General features: G+C 36.4%; 1 protein-coding gene across 2 annotated transcripts in view; it reads right to left on the bottom strand.

Moving 5' to 3' along the window:
- LOC121411088 (scm-like with four MBT domains protein 2) overlaps nt 1-14,694 on the bottom strand; it is a 41,513-nt gene extending 26,819 nt beyond the window's left edge. Inside the window, exons 1-7 of one of the 2 annotated variants that reach the window (XM_041603600.1) lie at nt 14,579-14,693; nt 10,404-10,495; nt 4,821-6,860; nt 4,242-4,466; nt 2,707-2,907; nt 1,322-1,470; nt 623-729 (exon numbers count right to left, since the gene is read on the bottom strand). In XM_041603600.1, the coding sequence (XP_041459534.1) occupies nt 623-729; nt 1,322-1,470; nt 2,707-2,907; nt 4,242-4,466; nt 4,821-6,827 (2,689 nt within the window). In that variant the 5' untranslated portion in view covers nt 6,828-6,860; nt 10,404-10,495; nt 14,579-14,693. Of the gene's footprint in view, nt 1-622; nt 730-1,321; nt 1,471-2,706; nt 2,908-4,241; nt 4,467-4,820; nt 6,861-10,403; nt 10,496-14,578 lie in introns of both variants that reach the window. The other variant, XM_041603602.1, reaches the window with a different exon arrangement.
- Nucleotides 14,695-15,944: the final 1,250 nt, after the last annotated feature.

Here is a 15,944-nt window from a genome sequence, read left to right as displayed (position 1 = left end):
CATAACTTATTATTAGTGTTCTGTACATACCGATGTATATGATTCTGAGTACATGTACATTATTTTTTTTAGTGTTCTGTACATCCATCAATGTATATGATTTTGAGTACATGTACATTATGGCTTCATGATTTATCATTATGGTAATTAGTGTTCTGTAAATCTAGAAATGGATATAGATATATCCTTCCCTGTCAAAAAAAAATACAGATATAACAATGTTTATATACAACTTATGATTAGAATACTTCAGTATTCTGATTCAATCCAATAATTGAGACCTTGACCAGATACAAATTGATCACAATAATTTGTCACCAATTGTCAGAGCCTATGACATAGCAGAGGAATTCCTGTTACACAATATCAATGCTATAAAATCAGCTCATGATAAAGATGATTTCAAAAAGCAACAGAGCACATTTAGCAACTGGAAATTCTACATGTTTTTTATTTTTAATATCTGAAACAAAAAATTTGCTCCGTGAATAGCTTCTCCTCTTCCTCTAAAAGATACTAATTTAGATTCAGTCGCACATTCGTCACCTTGGCTTATATCCTAGAAGAAAATTTTAATTGAATAGGGGGTTCTACATAGACAGTAGAAATTTGTGAGACCTACCTTCAACTTTGAGTGCTTTGTGAATACTGTTCTCTTCAGATTCATCCATCATTTCAGAAGCCTTACGTTTATTCATTGGAATTGGAGCCTGAGGAAATGTTCCATACCTGTATATACCAGGGTATACAAAAAACAGAGGGACATTTTACTATTAAAGAGCTAAATCTAGTTCATCTTCTTCTATCCACAGGTCTATATTCTATCACAAGTCATTGAACTATTCAAATGTATATTTCCAGTTGATAAAATAACACCACCGTTATATATGAATACTGGATATCATACATCTTAATTTATATTTCACAGTTATTATATTGTCTACAGAATAGTTTTCCCATTTCATCAATTAAAGAAAAATGAATACAGTACCAGTCACCATTCTTTGAATCACTATTGCCTGTTTCGGCCGGAGAGCAATGGATTTGGTCCACTGATTCTATTGTTCTCTGGCTGAGGCAGGTAGTGGTGAGTCTGGGAATTGTGACTGGTGGTGTATGCTATCTTTAAACAATTTTGTATTAGTGATAATTCTGATTTTTAAATGTTATTTAATTCACTTATTACTGTACAGAACCCAAGTTACTCTTTTATCTATTTATATGTATATATCGTTATTTTATGTTAACAGGACCAGGCTGAAAAACAGTCATTCTGTATAAAGGTATTTTAATAAATAAATGAATAATAAAATAAACTGACTTGAGTGCTATATCGATGCTAGATAGTGGTTCTTCAGACTCATCTTTGTCTTTTTCTTGCTCTTCTGTTTCACTTGGCTTGATAGGTTTCACAGGGGCTTTCACAGCAGGGGCAATAGGAATGGGTGTAGAAGCATGTTTGACCTCAATCTAGATGGACAAGAAAGAGAAGCAAAAGACATCTTAGTAACATAATAAACACAGATTTAGGATTTATTTCTTCCAAATTCCCATACTTAGATTTGTAATGGTAAAACCAACCTAGCCTAAATAGACAATTTTTCAAAAGTGCCTAATTTTCATCTCAAACACAAACATTCAGTCACATCAATCTACCTTTTTATATCGTCTTCACAATACATGACAATCCCCAAAGAACTCAAATAAGAAATATTAAATCTTTTACAGGAAATTTGTGAAAATTGTAGTTGAAACGCACAATTCTCTGTAGTAGCGATGTTTCACCAACCACTGTTGGCTTCATCAGGCGAATGAAACACCAGCTTCAACTTTACAATTTTCACAAATTTCCATTAAAAGATTTTTAACTGGATGAATCATAATATTCATGGATCTAATAAAAGAAACTATGATTAATTCAAAAGGTTTGAGCACAAATAATCTAAATTTTGATCGGAAATATCTGAAGAATGAAAATGTAAATGAGAATCCATATTTTATTGTTCTAAACAGCAATCCTCTAAAAATTTAATTTTGCTCAATTGATGGTGGGCCCGGCAGCCACAGAGTAGCACCAGATTGACATCTCTCTATTCCTTAAATCATTGAGCGCTTAACAGGGTAGCAGCAACTCCCATCTTTTACCATCTTTGGGTCTGACGCAGCCGAGGCTTGAACGCTTAATCCTAATACCGTTATCAGTAACTCAGGACTACTTTAGTCTGCATCAGGCCCGCACTAAAATACTTCGCACCACAAGCACTGAGTAACTACATAGCAGAACGGCGCTACTTTTATGATCACCCATTCAAATACTCAGGCACATAAGTGATGACACTGGTCTGGTGAGGCAAATAGCAGCATCAAAATAGCACCGGTCTTGTATGGGCTGTTTTAGCATGCAGCATTCATAAACTCAAAATTTCATGACTTAGCCCGGAGCTGGTCTGGACCAGCGAGTTACTGAAAATACTTCTATATTTTTAGCTCTGGCTTAGAGTTAGAGATTCCACAACATAGTAAATGGTCCAATGCAATCAGAGTCTTGGTCCGGTGAGATTTGAGTCTTGTTCCATTTATCACCTTCTGGTATTCTGACAAAAGTGGTAGTAGCACAATTCATTCTAATAAATAACCCTAAAACATAAAATATGGCTTCTACTTCACGCAGGTAATCTCAGAAATGGTGTTTAATGGGTTACTCACTTCTTTAATTGCTGGTGACAGTACAGGTACTTTTCCTGGACCCTGCACCAGCTGGAATATTTGACCAGGAGAAATGGCATTACTTGGTACCAAGTGTGGGGTGGTGTTTCCACTCTTAGCCAAGATAGTACCAGACTGATTAGAGGTCATACTGGTTGAACTGGCAGTCGACTGTAGCTGGAGAGGATGACCAATGTTCACCTGAATATCAAACATTGCATTGAGATACATATATTTATGCAAGCATCTTTTAAAACAGATTTCAATTAAAAGGTTTACTGAAGGGGATAAATAGCCTTGCCTTATCATGCCTTATGCCAGAAAGTACATGAATGCAAACTAGCACATCGATGATGTGGAGCTTATCTGGAATCTTGCAACGAAATTAACACATTTTTAAATTCAGCCCAGTCGACACTGTAGTGAATTATATTGGTGACATAAATTGAGGAAACAGAATTGAAATTGATGAAGAAATGACAGAGAAAAGGCATTTTTTGTGATTTATGAATAAATTTTGTATAAATTAGCAATATAATTTTCTAGTCAAAATTTCTAAATTATGTGTATAACCTTGGTGAACCTCATGTAACTCTCAGATGGAACCAAAATATCAAAATCAGTCAACAAATAAATAAGCCTTTCTTGTGAATTTTTGAATTTTGATAAATTAGCATATTTAACGAGTTTCAAAATTCTGTGTAGAAATTTTTTATCCCCACCTAGAGCTATGATATAAAGCATATAAAGCAAACAAAATTGATTAACGAATGGAGAAAAGGCATTTTTTGTGATTTATGAATAAATTTTGCATAAATTAGCATAAATAATTTTCTAATCAAAATTTCAAAATTCTGTGTACAAGTTTGATGAACCTCTACAGATGGAAGAAAAAAATTAAAATCGGTCAACAAATAAAGAAGAGGTATTTTCTGTGATTTTATAATTTTGCATAAATTAGCATAAATAATTTTCTACTCAAAATTCTTTGTAGAAGTTTAGTGAACCTCATGAACCTCTACCAGATGGAAGAAAAAAAATCACACTGGTCAACAAATGAAGAAGCCTTTTATGTGAACTCTTGAAAATATTCATAAACTAATTTCGCATAAATTAGCATAACAAAGTTTCTAGTCAAAATTTTAAAATTCTGTGAAGAAGAGTTTCAAATGAGTTTCAAGATTCTGTGTAGAAGTTCTCAATCCCCCACCTAATGCTACCATATAAAGCAAACAGAATTAAATCGGACTTGAAATGACAAAGAAGCAGCATTTTGAACTTGTGGCAGACAACGGACGAGACAAAGGCAACGGATGATGGTTGACAGACGCCACGCCATGGCATTAGCATAAAAAAATTCTGAAGCTCACTCATTTACAATGTTCTTATGCTAAAGTCTTAGCTGGTGAGCAGTGATAATGCAAAAAACTTGCATTGTCGTATTCTGTAGCTTGTAAGCTCATGATTGGCACATGATTTGCCATTTTTATGTATCATTTCAGTCTGGGTCTCTTGTAAAGATTAAGAGGACTTACCATTGGTACCTGGATGAGTCCAATAGTAGCCTGGGCACCACATGTCTGTAGAAGCTGAGGCTGCATCAGGGCTGGATTTGCAGTTGGAGTGCTACCTGATTGGCTGACACTGCTTGGTGTTGCATTCGTAGCAGATGGAGGAGGTGGTGGTTGCATTGTTTGTTGCATGTCTGGTTGCTTTGCTTGTGGTTTGCTACCATTTGAGATGGATGGAGCATTAGAAATCTGTTTGTTTGTTTTTTTAAGAAAACAAAGAGGTTTTGAGGTGAAATAATGGTCAAGAACTTTAAGAAGCAATACACGTTCAAAGAGATAGATAAATGAGAAATATTTGTGCTATTCATTCAAAAACTTTAACTATAATATGATGTTTAGAAAAAGAACCGAAAATGCACATTTTCATTGACAACACTTTTTTCTTAAAGGGAAAAAATATCAAACTAAGGCCTACAAGACTAGTATAGTTTTCCACATGTATTATTAGTATTCAACAAATAAAAGAGGAGATTACTTTGGGAAAAAACAATACGTCTTTAGATTGTTCTCATGCAAAAATTGACTTTAAACTGCATAATATACCTGTATTGGTGCTTGGACGAGTTTAGTCCTAATTGGCTGTGATGGCAATGTAGTTGACTGGAGCAGAATCTGATTGTTGCCTCCAGCTATGATATGATGAGGGATGAGCTGTTGCAAAGTGCCACTGGGTTTCTTTGGTTGTTGGTTGCCACTTCCTGAAGGCTTGGCCACCATAATGGTATTCTTAGCACCCTGGATGGGTTGTTGGTACACAAGGTTCATAGATGATGTGGGAGCAGAGGTTGGTGGGGGTGGACCAATGGTACCGGTAGGGAGCTGACCTTGAGTTTGTTGCTGAGGATTGCCACCCTGTTGAGAGTTTGTAAGAGCACCAACTTGCCCAAGGGTGGTGATCTTTGCCTGTGGTGATTTGATCCCTGGTGATATCATGGTGGGACTACCACTGGCCAGGGTCAACCCAGGAATTAACTTCCCAGAGGGAAGTATTTGAATTCTCTGACCTCCAGAGACCTGGGCAGAGGCAGCAATCTTAGCAAGAGCCTGCTGAACAGGCACTGGTTTACCCTTTACAATTGGCCCTGATACCTGTTGTAAACTTGTTTTGCCCGATTGGACCTGAGAGCTCCGATTACGAATTATCTGTGCACCAGAACTGAGCTGGACAGTAATTGGTTGGTTGCCTGCAGCTACCGGGCCTGCAGCATTTGCATTACTGGCACTGGTCTGTACAGGAGTAAGTGTGGCCTGAGAGGTTGTTGTTAAAGTGGGAAACAGTGAAGAAGTAAGTACATATTTCTGTCCATTAGCAGCTACAAACTGGAATTGACCGCCTTGAAGTTTTGCAGATGAGACTGTTACTTGCTGTGGTTGGTTAGTAGTATTGGGCTGTGCATTAGGGATTGACTGCTGAATTGTTTGAATTCCAGATACTTTCACAGGTTGTGGTGCCCCAACTGGACCCGCCTGTGTCGGTTTAACAGGTGCACCTACAACAATTTTAGGGGATATCGAAGCAGGTACAAGTCTAGATTTTGGGAGGCCATGTATAACCTTACCGAGTTGAACTTTTCCAGAACTGTCCATATGAGCTGTTTTAATTTGTGCTTTGCCATCTCCTCCACTAAGGGCTTGAGGGTTGGCTACAAACACTTTCAGAGGTCTAAGCTGCTGTTGCAGCTGTTGCTGTGTTTGTTGTTGCTGTTGAAGTTGATGCTGCTGCTGCTCAGACTGTGAATCTCGTCTTATTACAGGTACCTGGCAAAGTGGCTTTATGTTAACTTGTTGCACGTTCTCATTCTTTCCATGAGGAGCAGCAGCCAAAACAGCAAGTTTCTTTAGTGGAGGTTGCTGTGGAACACTAGTTTTTGGAGGTGCAGGAGTCGGAACAGGAGACTGACCCTTAGGAACAACCTGATTCAGAATGTATCCTGCACCCTCAGTTTTAATTGTTTGTATGACATTTTTAGGTGCAGCAGGTGTTGGAACCAAGTTAGTTCCACCTGAGCCAGAGGTTTGAGTAAGAGGTTTGGGGGCAAGGTTTGATCCCAGAGGGTTGAAGGGAGGTGGAGTCTTCCTGGCTCTCGCAGCTGCTGCAGCAGCGGCAGCAGCAGCAGCAGCAGAAGCAGTTGCCTTTGCAGAGGCTACTGCCTCTGCCTCTTTTTCTGGTGGTGTAGTCTTTGTTGGTGGAGTCTGCACTCCTTGAAGTGGAGACCCTGGTGATGGTAAGCGTTTCTTGACAATCACAGGCCTCTCCTTGAGGATGTTCTTCTTTGGCATAATGCCTGTTGGTTTCATCTTAATTTGTGGGAGCACTTGGGCTTGCTTGAAAGACCTTACAAACCCCGGTCTTGGTTGTTGAAGAATAACGATACCTTGAGGACCAACAGTTCCACCATTCTTCTCACTTGCCCCTGAAGTTTGAACAACAGACGGTCCAGCTGCCATACCAGAAGGTGATGGCTGTGGTGAAGGTTCAAGACCAGCAGTATTTGTGTCGACATTGGCAGTTTCCATATGGGGCTTGTTGGCTGCTTCACTTCCATCCATCTTTATCCAAATAATTGAAATTTATCATCAACCCTATAAACAAAGATACACAAAACATATACGGTATTTTAAATACTGGATACCTGATGAAGCATGAGAGTGGGGGGAAGGAGTCAAGTATACCTGATGAATTTTGAGAGTGGGGAAGGGGTCAACCATCCTTACGACATAAATTACAATTTAATAACTGCCATCACAAAAATTAATAATTGTCTTGATTATTCAACTTATTGAGGAAATAAGCCACATTAACTGATGCTAAAGTAACAGTACTGCTCAAGTGCACATCTCTAAGTTGTATTTTAATTCACCATTATCCCATGTGCCAAAATACTATTATCTGCATGTACAAGAAGATTTTACATACATATACAGGGGCACCTCTCAACCTACACAGTAATAACAGTAGGTGAAGTACAAATATATGAACAGTTACTGCACTTCTACCATAATCACAAATTCCCCCTCCCTATATAAAAACAAAGTAAATATGTACCAACATCATAAGTAATAATTGTGATTATTTAAAAAGGTACTCTCATCGATGAAATCAAATTAAAGAACAAAATAGATTGAATATATTGTATTCAAATTACATTAATGTTGTACCTTTATAATATAACTGATCAGTTAATTTGTTAGAATTCACATTATCAACCAAAGCCTTAGACGGCTTTACAGGACAAGTCCACCCCGACAAAAATTTTATTTGAATAAATCTAGAAAAATTCAACAAGCATAACACTGAAAATTTCATAACAAGTGGAATGCCTCTGGCCGTCTCACCTGCATCACGCGGTTCAATATAGCAGCAGTGCTGACTTTGAATACTACACTAACTCGCACAAGATGTTCAGTGATACATGGTTACTCTTATGTCCACTTTTTATGAACTAGACCAATAAACTTACAGAGATATGATGGTTATTCAACAAAAAACCCCAACATGGCCAAAGTTCATTGACCTTTCATGACCTTTGACCTTGATCATGTGAACTGAAACTCGAACAGGATGTTCAGTGATACATGATTACTCTCACATTATGTACAAGTTTCATGAATCAGATCCATAAACTTTCAAAGTTATGATGGTAATTCAACAGATACACCCAATTCGGCCAAGGTTCATTGACCTTTGACCTTGGTCATGTGACCTGAAACACACACAGGATGTTCAGTGATACTTGATTACTCTAATGTCCAAGTTTAATGAACTAGACCAATAAACTTTCAAAGTTATGATGGTAATTCAACAGATACCCCCGATTCGGCCAAAGTTCATTGACCCTAAATGTCCTTTGACCTTAATCATGAGACCTGAAACTTGCACAAAATTTTCAGTGATGCTTGATTACTATTATGTCCAAGTTTCATGAATCAGATCCATAAACTTTCAAAGTTACGATGGGAATTTAACAGATATCCCCAATTCGGCCAAAGTTCATTGACCCTAAATGACCTTTGACCTTGGTCATGTGACGTGAAACTCATGCAGGATGTTCAGTGATTCTTGATTAACCTTATGTCCAAGTTTCATGAACTAGGTCCATATATTTTCTAAGTAATGATGACATTTCAAAAACTTAACCTCAGGTTAAGATTTCGATGTTGATTCCTCCAACATGGTCTCGTTGACCCTAAATGACCTTTGACCTTGGTCATGTGACATGAAACTCTAATAGGATGTTCAGTAATACTTGATTAACCTTGTGGCCAAGTTTTATTAACTAGGTCCATATACTTTCTAAGTTATGACGTCATTTCAAAAACTTAACCTCAGGTTAAGATTTGATGTTGACGCCGCCGCCGTCGGAAAAGCGGCGCCTATAGTCTCACTCTGCTTCGCAGGTGAGACAAAAATCAGATGTAAAATAAGAATGAAAGGACATTTTAAGTTTTGCTTACTTAAAAAAAAAAACAGTTATATGCACATCATGGTCGATATGTAAATGAGGAGACTGATGACGTCATCCACTCACTTTATTATATGAAATAAGAAATATTCTTATTTGTCATTGTCAAGTGAAAAAACAATTAATTCCTCACTGAACATATGGACTTTGCATTGTTTAATACTACATGGTTATTAAGTCAAATTTGTCCTTATTGTCCAATATGTAAACAAGGAAATATGGAATGCCTCTGGCCGTCTCACCTGCATCACGCGGTTCAATATAGCAGCAGTGCTGACTTTGAATACTACTCTAACTCGCACAAGATGTTCAGTGATACATGGTTACTCTTATGTCCACTTTTTATGAACTAGACCAATAAACTTACAGAGATATGATGGTTATTCAACAAAAAACCCCAACATGGCCAAAGTTCATTGACCTTACATGACCTTTGACCTTGATCATGTGACCTGAAACTCAAACAGGATGTTCAGTGATACTTGATTACTCTTATGTACAAGGTTCATGAATCAGATCCATAAACTTTCAAAGTTATGATGGTAATTCAACAGATAACCCAAATCGGCCAAAGTTCTTTGACCTTTGACCTTGGTCATGTGACCTGAAATGCGCACAGGATGTTCAGTGATACTTGATTACTCTAATGTCCAAGTTTAATGAACTAGACCAATAAACTTTCAAAGTTATGATGGTAATTCAACAGATACTCCCGATTCGGCCAAAGTTCATTGACCCTAAATGACCTTTGACCTTAATCATGAGACCTGAAACTTGCACAAAATTTTCAGTGATGCTTGATTACTATAATGTCCAAGTTTCATGAATCAGATCCATAAACTTTCAAAGTTATGATGGGAATTCAACAGATATCCCCAATTTGGCCAAAGTTCATTGACCCTAAATGACCTTTGACCTTGGTCATGTGACGTGAAACTCATGCAGGATGTTCAGTGATACTTGATTAACCTTATGTCCAAGTTTCATGAACTAGGTCCATATATTTTCTAAGTTATGATGACATTTCAAAAACTTAACCTCAGGTTAAGATTTCGATGTTGATTCCTCCAACATGGTCTAAGTTCATTGACCCTAAATGACCTTTGACCTTGGTCATGTGACATGAAACTCTAATAGGATGTTCAGTAATACTTGATTAACCTTATGGCCAAGTTTTATTAACTAGGTCCATATACTTTCTAAGTTATGACGTCATTTCAAAAACTTAACCTCAGGTTAAGATTTGATGTTGACGCCGCTGCCGCCGCCGTCGCCGTCGGAAAAGCGGCGCCTATAGTCTCACTTTGCTTCACAGGTGAGACAAAAAGGAAATATTGTATAATTCAAACAATAGAAAACAAAAGAAATAGAGAGTGAAGGACATCATCGACTGTATCATTTGCAGGTCACTTAATTTTTCACATCACTGTTTTGTGAAAAATGAGCTTAACTGTAAAATGTCATAACTTTTTTTCATCCAATTTTGATGAAATTGTTTATTTATTGATATCAACATTTTTCTGGGGTGGACTTCACCTTTCAACGTAATACGTGTACATGTGTTTCTAAAAACTCTTAAGACATGCATATGGGCCATGATGGGACAGTGCACTACATGTACATGTCTGGGTCCATGAATTGTCAAGTAGTGTTATTTACTCACCATGAAGATTTGGAAACAATACAAGAATCACAGTACACTATTCGACTTTGCCTCACATTTCTGTTGTCATGTCACCTGAAACACTATTGGCTCTACAAAACAAAACAAATGAAAACAAAATGACTGTGTGGGTCATGTATTTTTATACACATGAATAACAAGGAGAAACCTACAATATTGGCCAATGAGTTACAAAGGAAAGGCTCTAGCAGTCTCGCCTGCATAACGTGATTCAATGTAGCAGCAGTGCTGACTTTAAATACAAAACACTTTTTATGAATTCACAAAAAAAAGCATTTTATATGATAACAAAATAATATATTCGTTGACCCTAAACGACCTATTGACTCGTGAAAAATGATCAGTGTAACTTGATTACTCATACTTTGTCCATGTTTCATGAACTTGATCTATAAACTTTCAGAGTTGTGATGGCAATTCAACAAATACCCCAACATAGCCATAGTTCTATGACTGTGACCTTGGTAAAGTGACCTGAAACTCGGGCAGAATATTCAGTTTTACACCAATACCCCTATGTCCAAGTTTCATGAACTACTTCCATATATATAATGAATATGCGATCATGACATATTTTTACTCACACAGTATATCAAGTTTTCACACATGTATCACTGTACCTGCAAAACCCAGTACATCAGTGTCACACCAAAGAAAGCAGTTTTATTGATAGTCATGTATTAATATAAATTTCATTTCATTAAATTCATATCACATTTAAACATGGGGAGCTCTTTACATGTGATGCCATGAAATAAAACACACAGTGTACAAATACTCAGGCAAACTTGATTATTCTTTCACAGATTTTCACTAAACCTTTGCTAATGTTACTTTTGGTTTTCTGCTTTTATCAAACACTTTCAACATTGAAAGTTTGAAAGGTTCCATAATAAAGGAGTAGGACCAGTATATTAATAATGTCATCAAGAACAGGGGCTGCGGAATCTACTTGAAAATTAAGAAAGTAATTTTAAGCTGCACTTAAAATCCATGTCATTTTCATTAAATTAAAAAAAATTGTAGAGGAATGCATCGCAAAGGTATAGGAAATTTAAAAATATGGGTTCCATGTGCTTGTTTTTACACTATCAGTGTCCAAAGTGTTGCAAGTTGGCTTGAAAATTGCCTAAAATGTGCCGAAAACGTGCAAAAGTCTAATAATACCATCTAAAATATGAATAGTTCCGTAGTTCATTTTCCTCATACTCTCTAGATTTGTAGAAGAAGAATATGTTCTTAAGATGTTGAAACATTAAAAATATGGGGTCCAACTGCTCGTTTTCATATTATTAGTGTTTAAAGTGTTGCAAGTTGGCTTGGAACAGCCCAAAATGTGCCTAAAATGGACAAAAGTCTAATACCGTCCAACGTGTCTAAAATACGAATGATTCCTTTGTTCTGCCCCCAAACGTTCAAAATCCATGTCATTTTCATCATCCTCTCTAGATTTGTAGCTAGGAATGTATTCTGAAGACGTTAAAACATTAAAAATATGGGGTCCATGATCTCATTCTCAACTATCAGAGTCTAAAATGTTAGGAGTTGGCTTGGAACAGTCCAAAATAGCCAAAAACGTCTAAAATACGAATGGTTCCATAGTTCTGCTCCTAAACATTTAAAATCCATGTCATTTTCCTCTACTCTCTAGATTTGTAGAGGAACATATTCTGATGACATTAAACCATTAACAAAATTTGGGTCCATGTGCTCATTTTCAAATCATTAGTGTCCAAAATATTGTGAGTTGGCTTGAAACAGCCCAAAATGAACAAGCAAAAGTCTGATAATACAGTCTAAAATGCAAATGGTTCAATAGTCTTGCTCCCAAACATTGAAAATCCATGTAATTTTTTGTCATACTTTGCACATTCCAAATATGCAAAAATTAACATGGGTCCTTGTGCTTAATTTTTTCCTGTAGAGCTTCAAACTTCACCCAAATGGATGTTCTTAAGAATTGAGCATTCAAAAGAATTTGGCATTTTTTAGACCTCATGAGGTAACAACAATGAGTTTAAAGCTCTATTACTCAGTCAAAATCCATAAAAATTTCATATTTTGCAATATAATTAATAATAATTGTATCCTTAAGATGGATAATCTATTTAGATACTTGCTATTAATTGTTTGCTTTCTTTGCACTCTCAGTTCTTAGAAATTGCGACAACAAAACTGTGAGAAGTACAAGAAATGATGCACGTTATTCAAAACCCATGTCATTTTCACCAAACTTTGCAAAGTTGTAGAGGAAGGTATACCTAAGAGGTGCAAGCATAAAAAATATGGGTTCGTGTGCTTGTTTTCAAACTATCAGCGCTTTATTAGAGCAAATATGCTTTATAAAACACCCCAAAACACACCAAAATCTTTGTATCTATGTGAGGAAAAATTCCAAACCACTCTACCATTCATTCAAACTCGGGGTCATATTCGTTATACTTTGCAGCACTAGAGTAAAGTATATTGAAATTGTAGAGGATTTTTTTAAAAATGGTCCATATGGAGTACAGTAATTTCAGAAATTAGCTTCATAAACTAAAACATCGGATCTGCAGTTTGTGCAGATAAGGAGAAAAATCAGCTCATACATGGACCTACGGCTGATTAATCACCTGTTCATCCATTGTGACGTCAGCATGCAGAGTGTAAAATATGCGCAGATCATGATGCGCACAAACATAACTGTGGAACGTCCTTAATAGGAAAATTTTCTACAAGGGAAAACAAAAATTCCCCCCTTTGCCAACCCCCAACATCAAAGTATCTTGATGACGTAAAGCAGATGACATAATTTTTTTTTCTTAACTGGATATTAGGTCAATTCTAAAATTAATAGACAATATCAAATTAATTAAACAAATAAGGCCTCGCTCTCTCTCATCATAGCTTACATTTATGATGGGAGGACCTAAAGCTACGCACTTTGTTTACAAATGATAAAGACTATGCCAATTTTAATATTTTAACAAACCATCTTTCACAAATTTGTGTTAACTATTCTAAAGATTCTTAACCTAGAAGAAAATATCACAAAACTCACTAAGACGAAAATCTTGCTGTGATTTCCTAACACCTTTCGATTTCGCCGCCCGATATAGAAGGGGTCCTATACCTACGCACACAATTTATCATGCAAAGAAAAAGTATTTCCTGTTCCTAAATTTCTAAATGTTTCATATTCTTACAGGAAAATATGAAACCAAAGTGAATATAAATCCGAAATTCCAAACAGCTGCTGGTTTTCTTTGTACTTAGTGATTTATTGCAGCCTCTGTAGAAAAAAATGAATAGGAATCATTTGTCACACTGCAGTAACAGCTCCATACACAGAGTGCGCATTTTGCAATTGAAAATTGCATGCGCATTGGAGTGGTGCGTAGCTTTAGGACCCCCTACCAAGTACCATAGTTTAGGCCTACATTGATATTTTTCTAGAGTCTGTAGTATTAGTTATACTTTTAAGTGTGTTACTGTTAACTCATTTTCATGATGCTTCTCCTTTTTATTTCAGTGAAGTTATGCCCAGTGACCATCTTACATCAGAACATGTTTCTAGGAATGCTGGAAATGAAAAATTATATATCTTCAAAAAAAATAACAAAAATGTTTTTATATGACATTCAGTGGCCATGGCACGACACCCTGTCCCATGCACCCTTTCCCAAACTAATCTGGGCAAGGAAAAAAGTGCGCATGCGCGATGATTAACATAATATTCAATAGAACGCTGCTCACATTCGCACCCACACGAATCCTCGTGCATCGACTAGTGAAAAATCGACAAGTAACCTTGATAATTAGATGAAGTTTGAAGACATATAATGTTAAGTACAACCACATGAGTAGTGGTAAACATTAGTTTGTTTCTCGTAAAGTGTTTTCCTGCGGTACAAATATCGAGGCAAAGGATGAAAACAGTAAAAAACGTAATATAATTCGCCCCTTTCCGTTTGTTGATAGCACGATATTCAAGAAGACCACCTCAAAGCAGTGGAACGAATACGCTTGTTACTTTATTGCAAAATAACACACGCCCACAAACAATTTTGTATGCAGGAATAAGGACATGAAAACATTGTTTACTGTCTAGAAAATTAGATGTATTGGTGTGATATTACTTATTTTGTGTATTGCCAGTATCCTCTACTTACCAAATACATCTTTTAAGTTCGAAAAACAAAATTTCTTCCGTACAAATTCCACGTAAATTTGCGGTGACTTCGCCAAGATGGCAGCTCAAAAGTACACTGCGCATGTCCGGAATAGTCAATGTTTTTACGGGTGTCATCATTGCTCTTCGAGTGGAGTTTTCTGTAATAAAATTACAACTGGGAATCATTTGAATTAAAATTTGCCATTCTTTCTTGATAGAATATTATTTTGACAAATATTATTCTGCATTATCAATCATCCCGGAGTAAAATATCATACAAGTCGAATAAAACTAAATTATGTATATTACTTCTTCCCATTGACAACGTGTTGGACGAATCCAGTAACAGTTTAACCTGCTTGCTTGTTGGAGCGCCAGTCGTACAGACGATGTGATGTGAATACCCCTATTGTAGTTTTTCCATAGTGAAGAGGGTTATGTGCTAGCTACGTGTTGTACAATTTGACTCTTTCTTTTTCCTCTTTTTATAACAAATACAATTCATTGCTTTGCAGCTTAGATCATGAAGGTAGGTGCGTCGATGCTGCCATCTTACGCATGCACATACAGGCTTCATGGTGATTTCATGCCCTCAAACCAATTAAGTCGATGAAGTGGTCAACATCCTATAAATCCCGTATAAAATCAATATCTAGTATTGGTACAAAGCTTGTGATACGAGAATTTAAACGTGATATTGTGTCAAAACTTCGAGTTGACATACAGATGAATGTATACACAGACATACACAAGAAAAATTATTAATTATTTTTTTAAATCGGATTTATTTGATTTAAGTATAATTTTTAAGAAAATTCAAATTCTTATAACAAAGTACAACCACCAGAAATGTAATTCTTACACTGACATCATTTTTAAAATCATACATTTCACTAGTACTAAAATTATCTCTATTTCATTATCAAATCCAGTCAAAATAGAATATGTAAGTCAATACAACGATTTTAAAATGTAAAGTAGAGAATTCCTGGAAAACCTCATTTGTGATTACATTCACTCAGGAGATATGACAGTTTGAAATCCGTATCACCGGCGGTGATTGAGAGAACCATGCAATTTGCGTGTTAAATTGGACCTAGGTAATTAGTTGCGGAAGAAACAAAAAATGTCCCAAAGGTAGAGTCTTAAGAGAGAAAGTCCGACTAGTCATGGGCGGAAATCCCAGGGGGGTCGTGTCCCCCCTACTCAAAATAGTAGGGGGACACAATATCAAATGTCCCCCCTACTATTTTGGTACTTTGGTGATGCTAAGAAATATATCACTCAACATGGGAATAAAACGTGCGTTTTGGGACGAGATGACCTTTTTTTTTTGCTTGTCAAATATATTTTCGTCGAAATGA

The sequence above is a fragment of the Lytechinus variegatus genome, chromosome 3, assembly GCF_018143015.1.
Source record: "Lytechinus variegatus isolate NC3 chromosome 3, Lvar_3.0, whole genome shotgun sequence".
In the NCBI taxonomy this organism is placed as follows: Eukaryota; Metazoa; Echinodermata; class Echinoidea; order Temnopleuroida; family Toxopneustidae; genus Lytechinus; species Lytechinus variegatus.
This window is presented reverse-complemented; position numbering and strand designations above follow the sequence as displayed.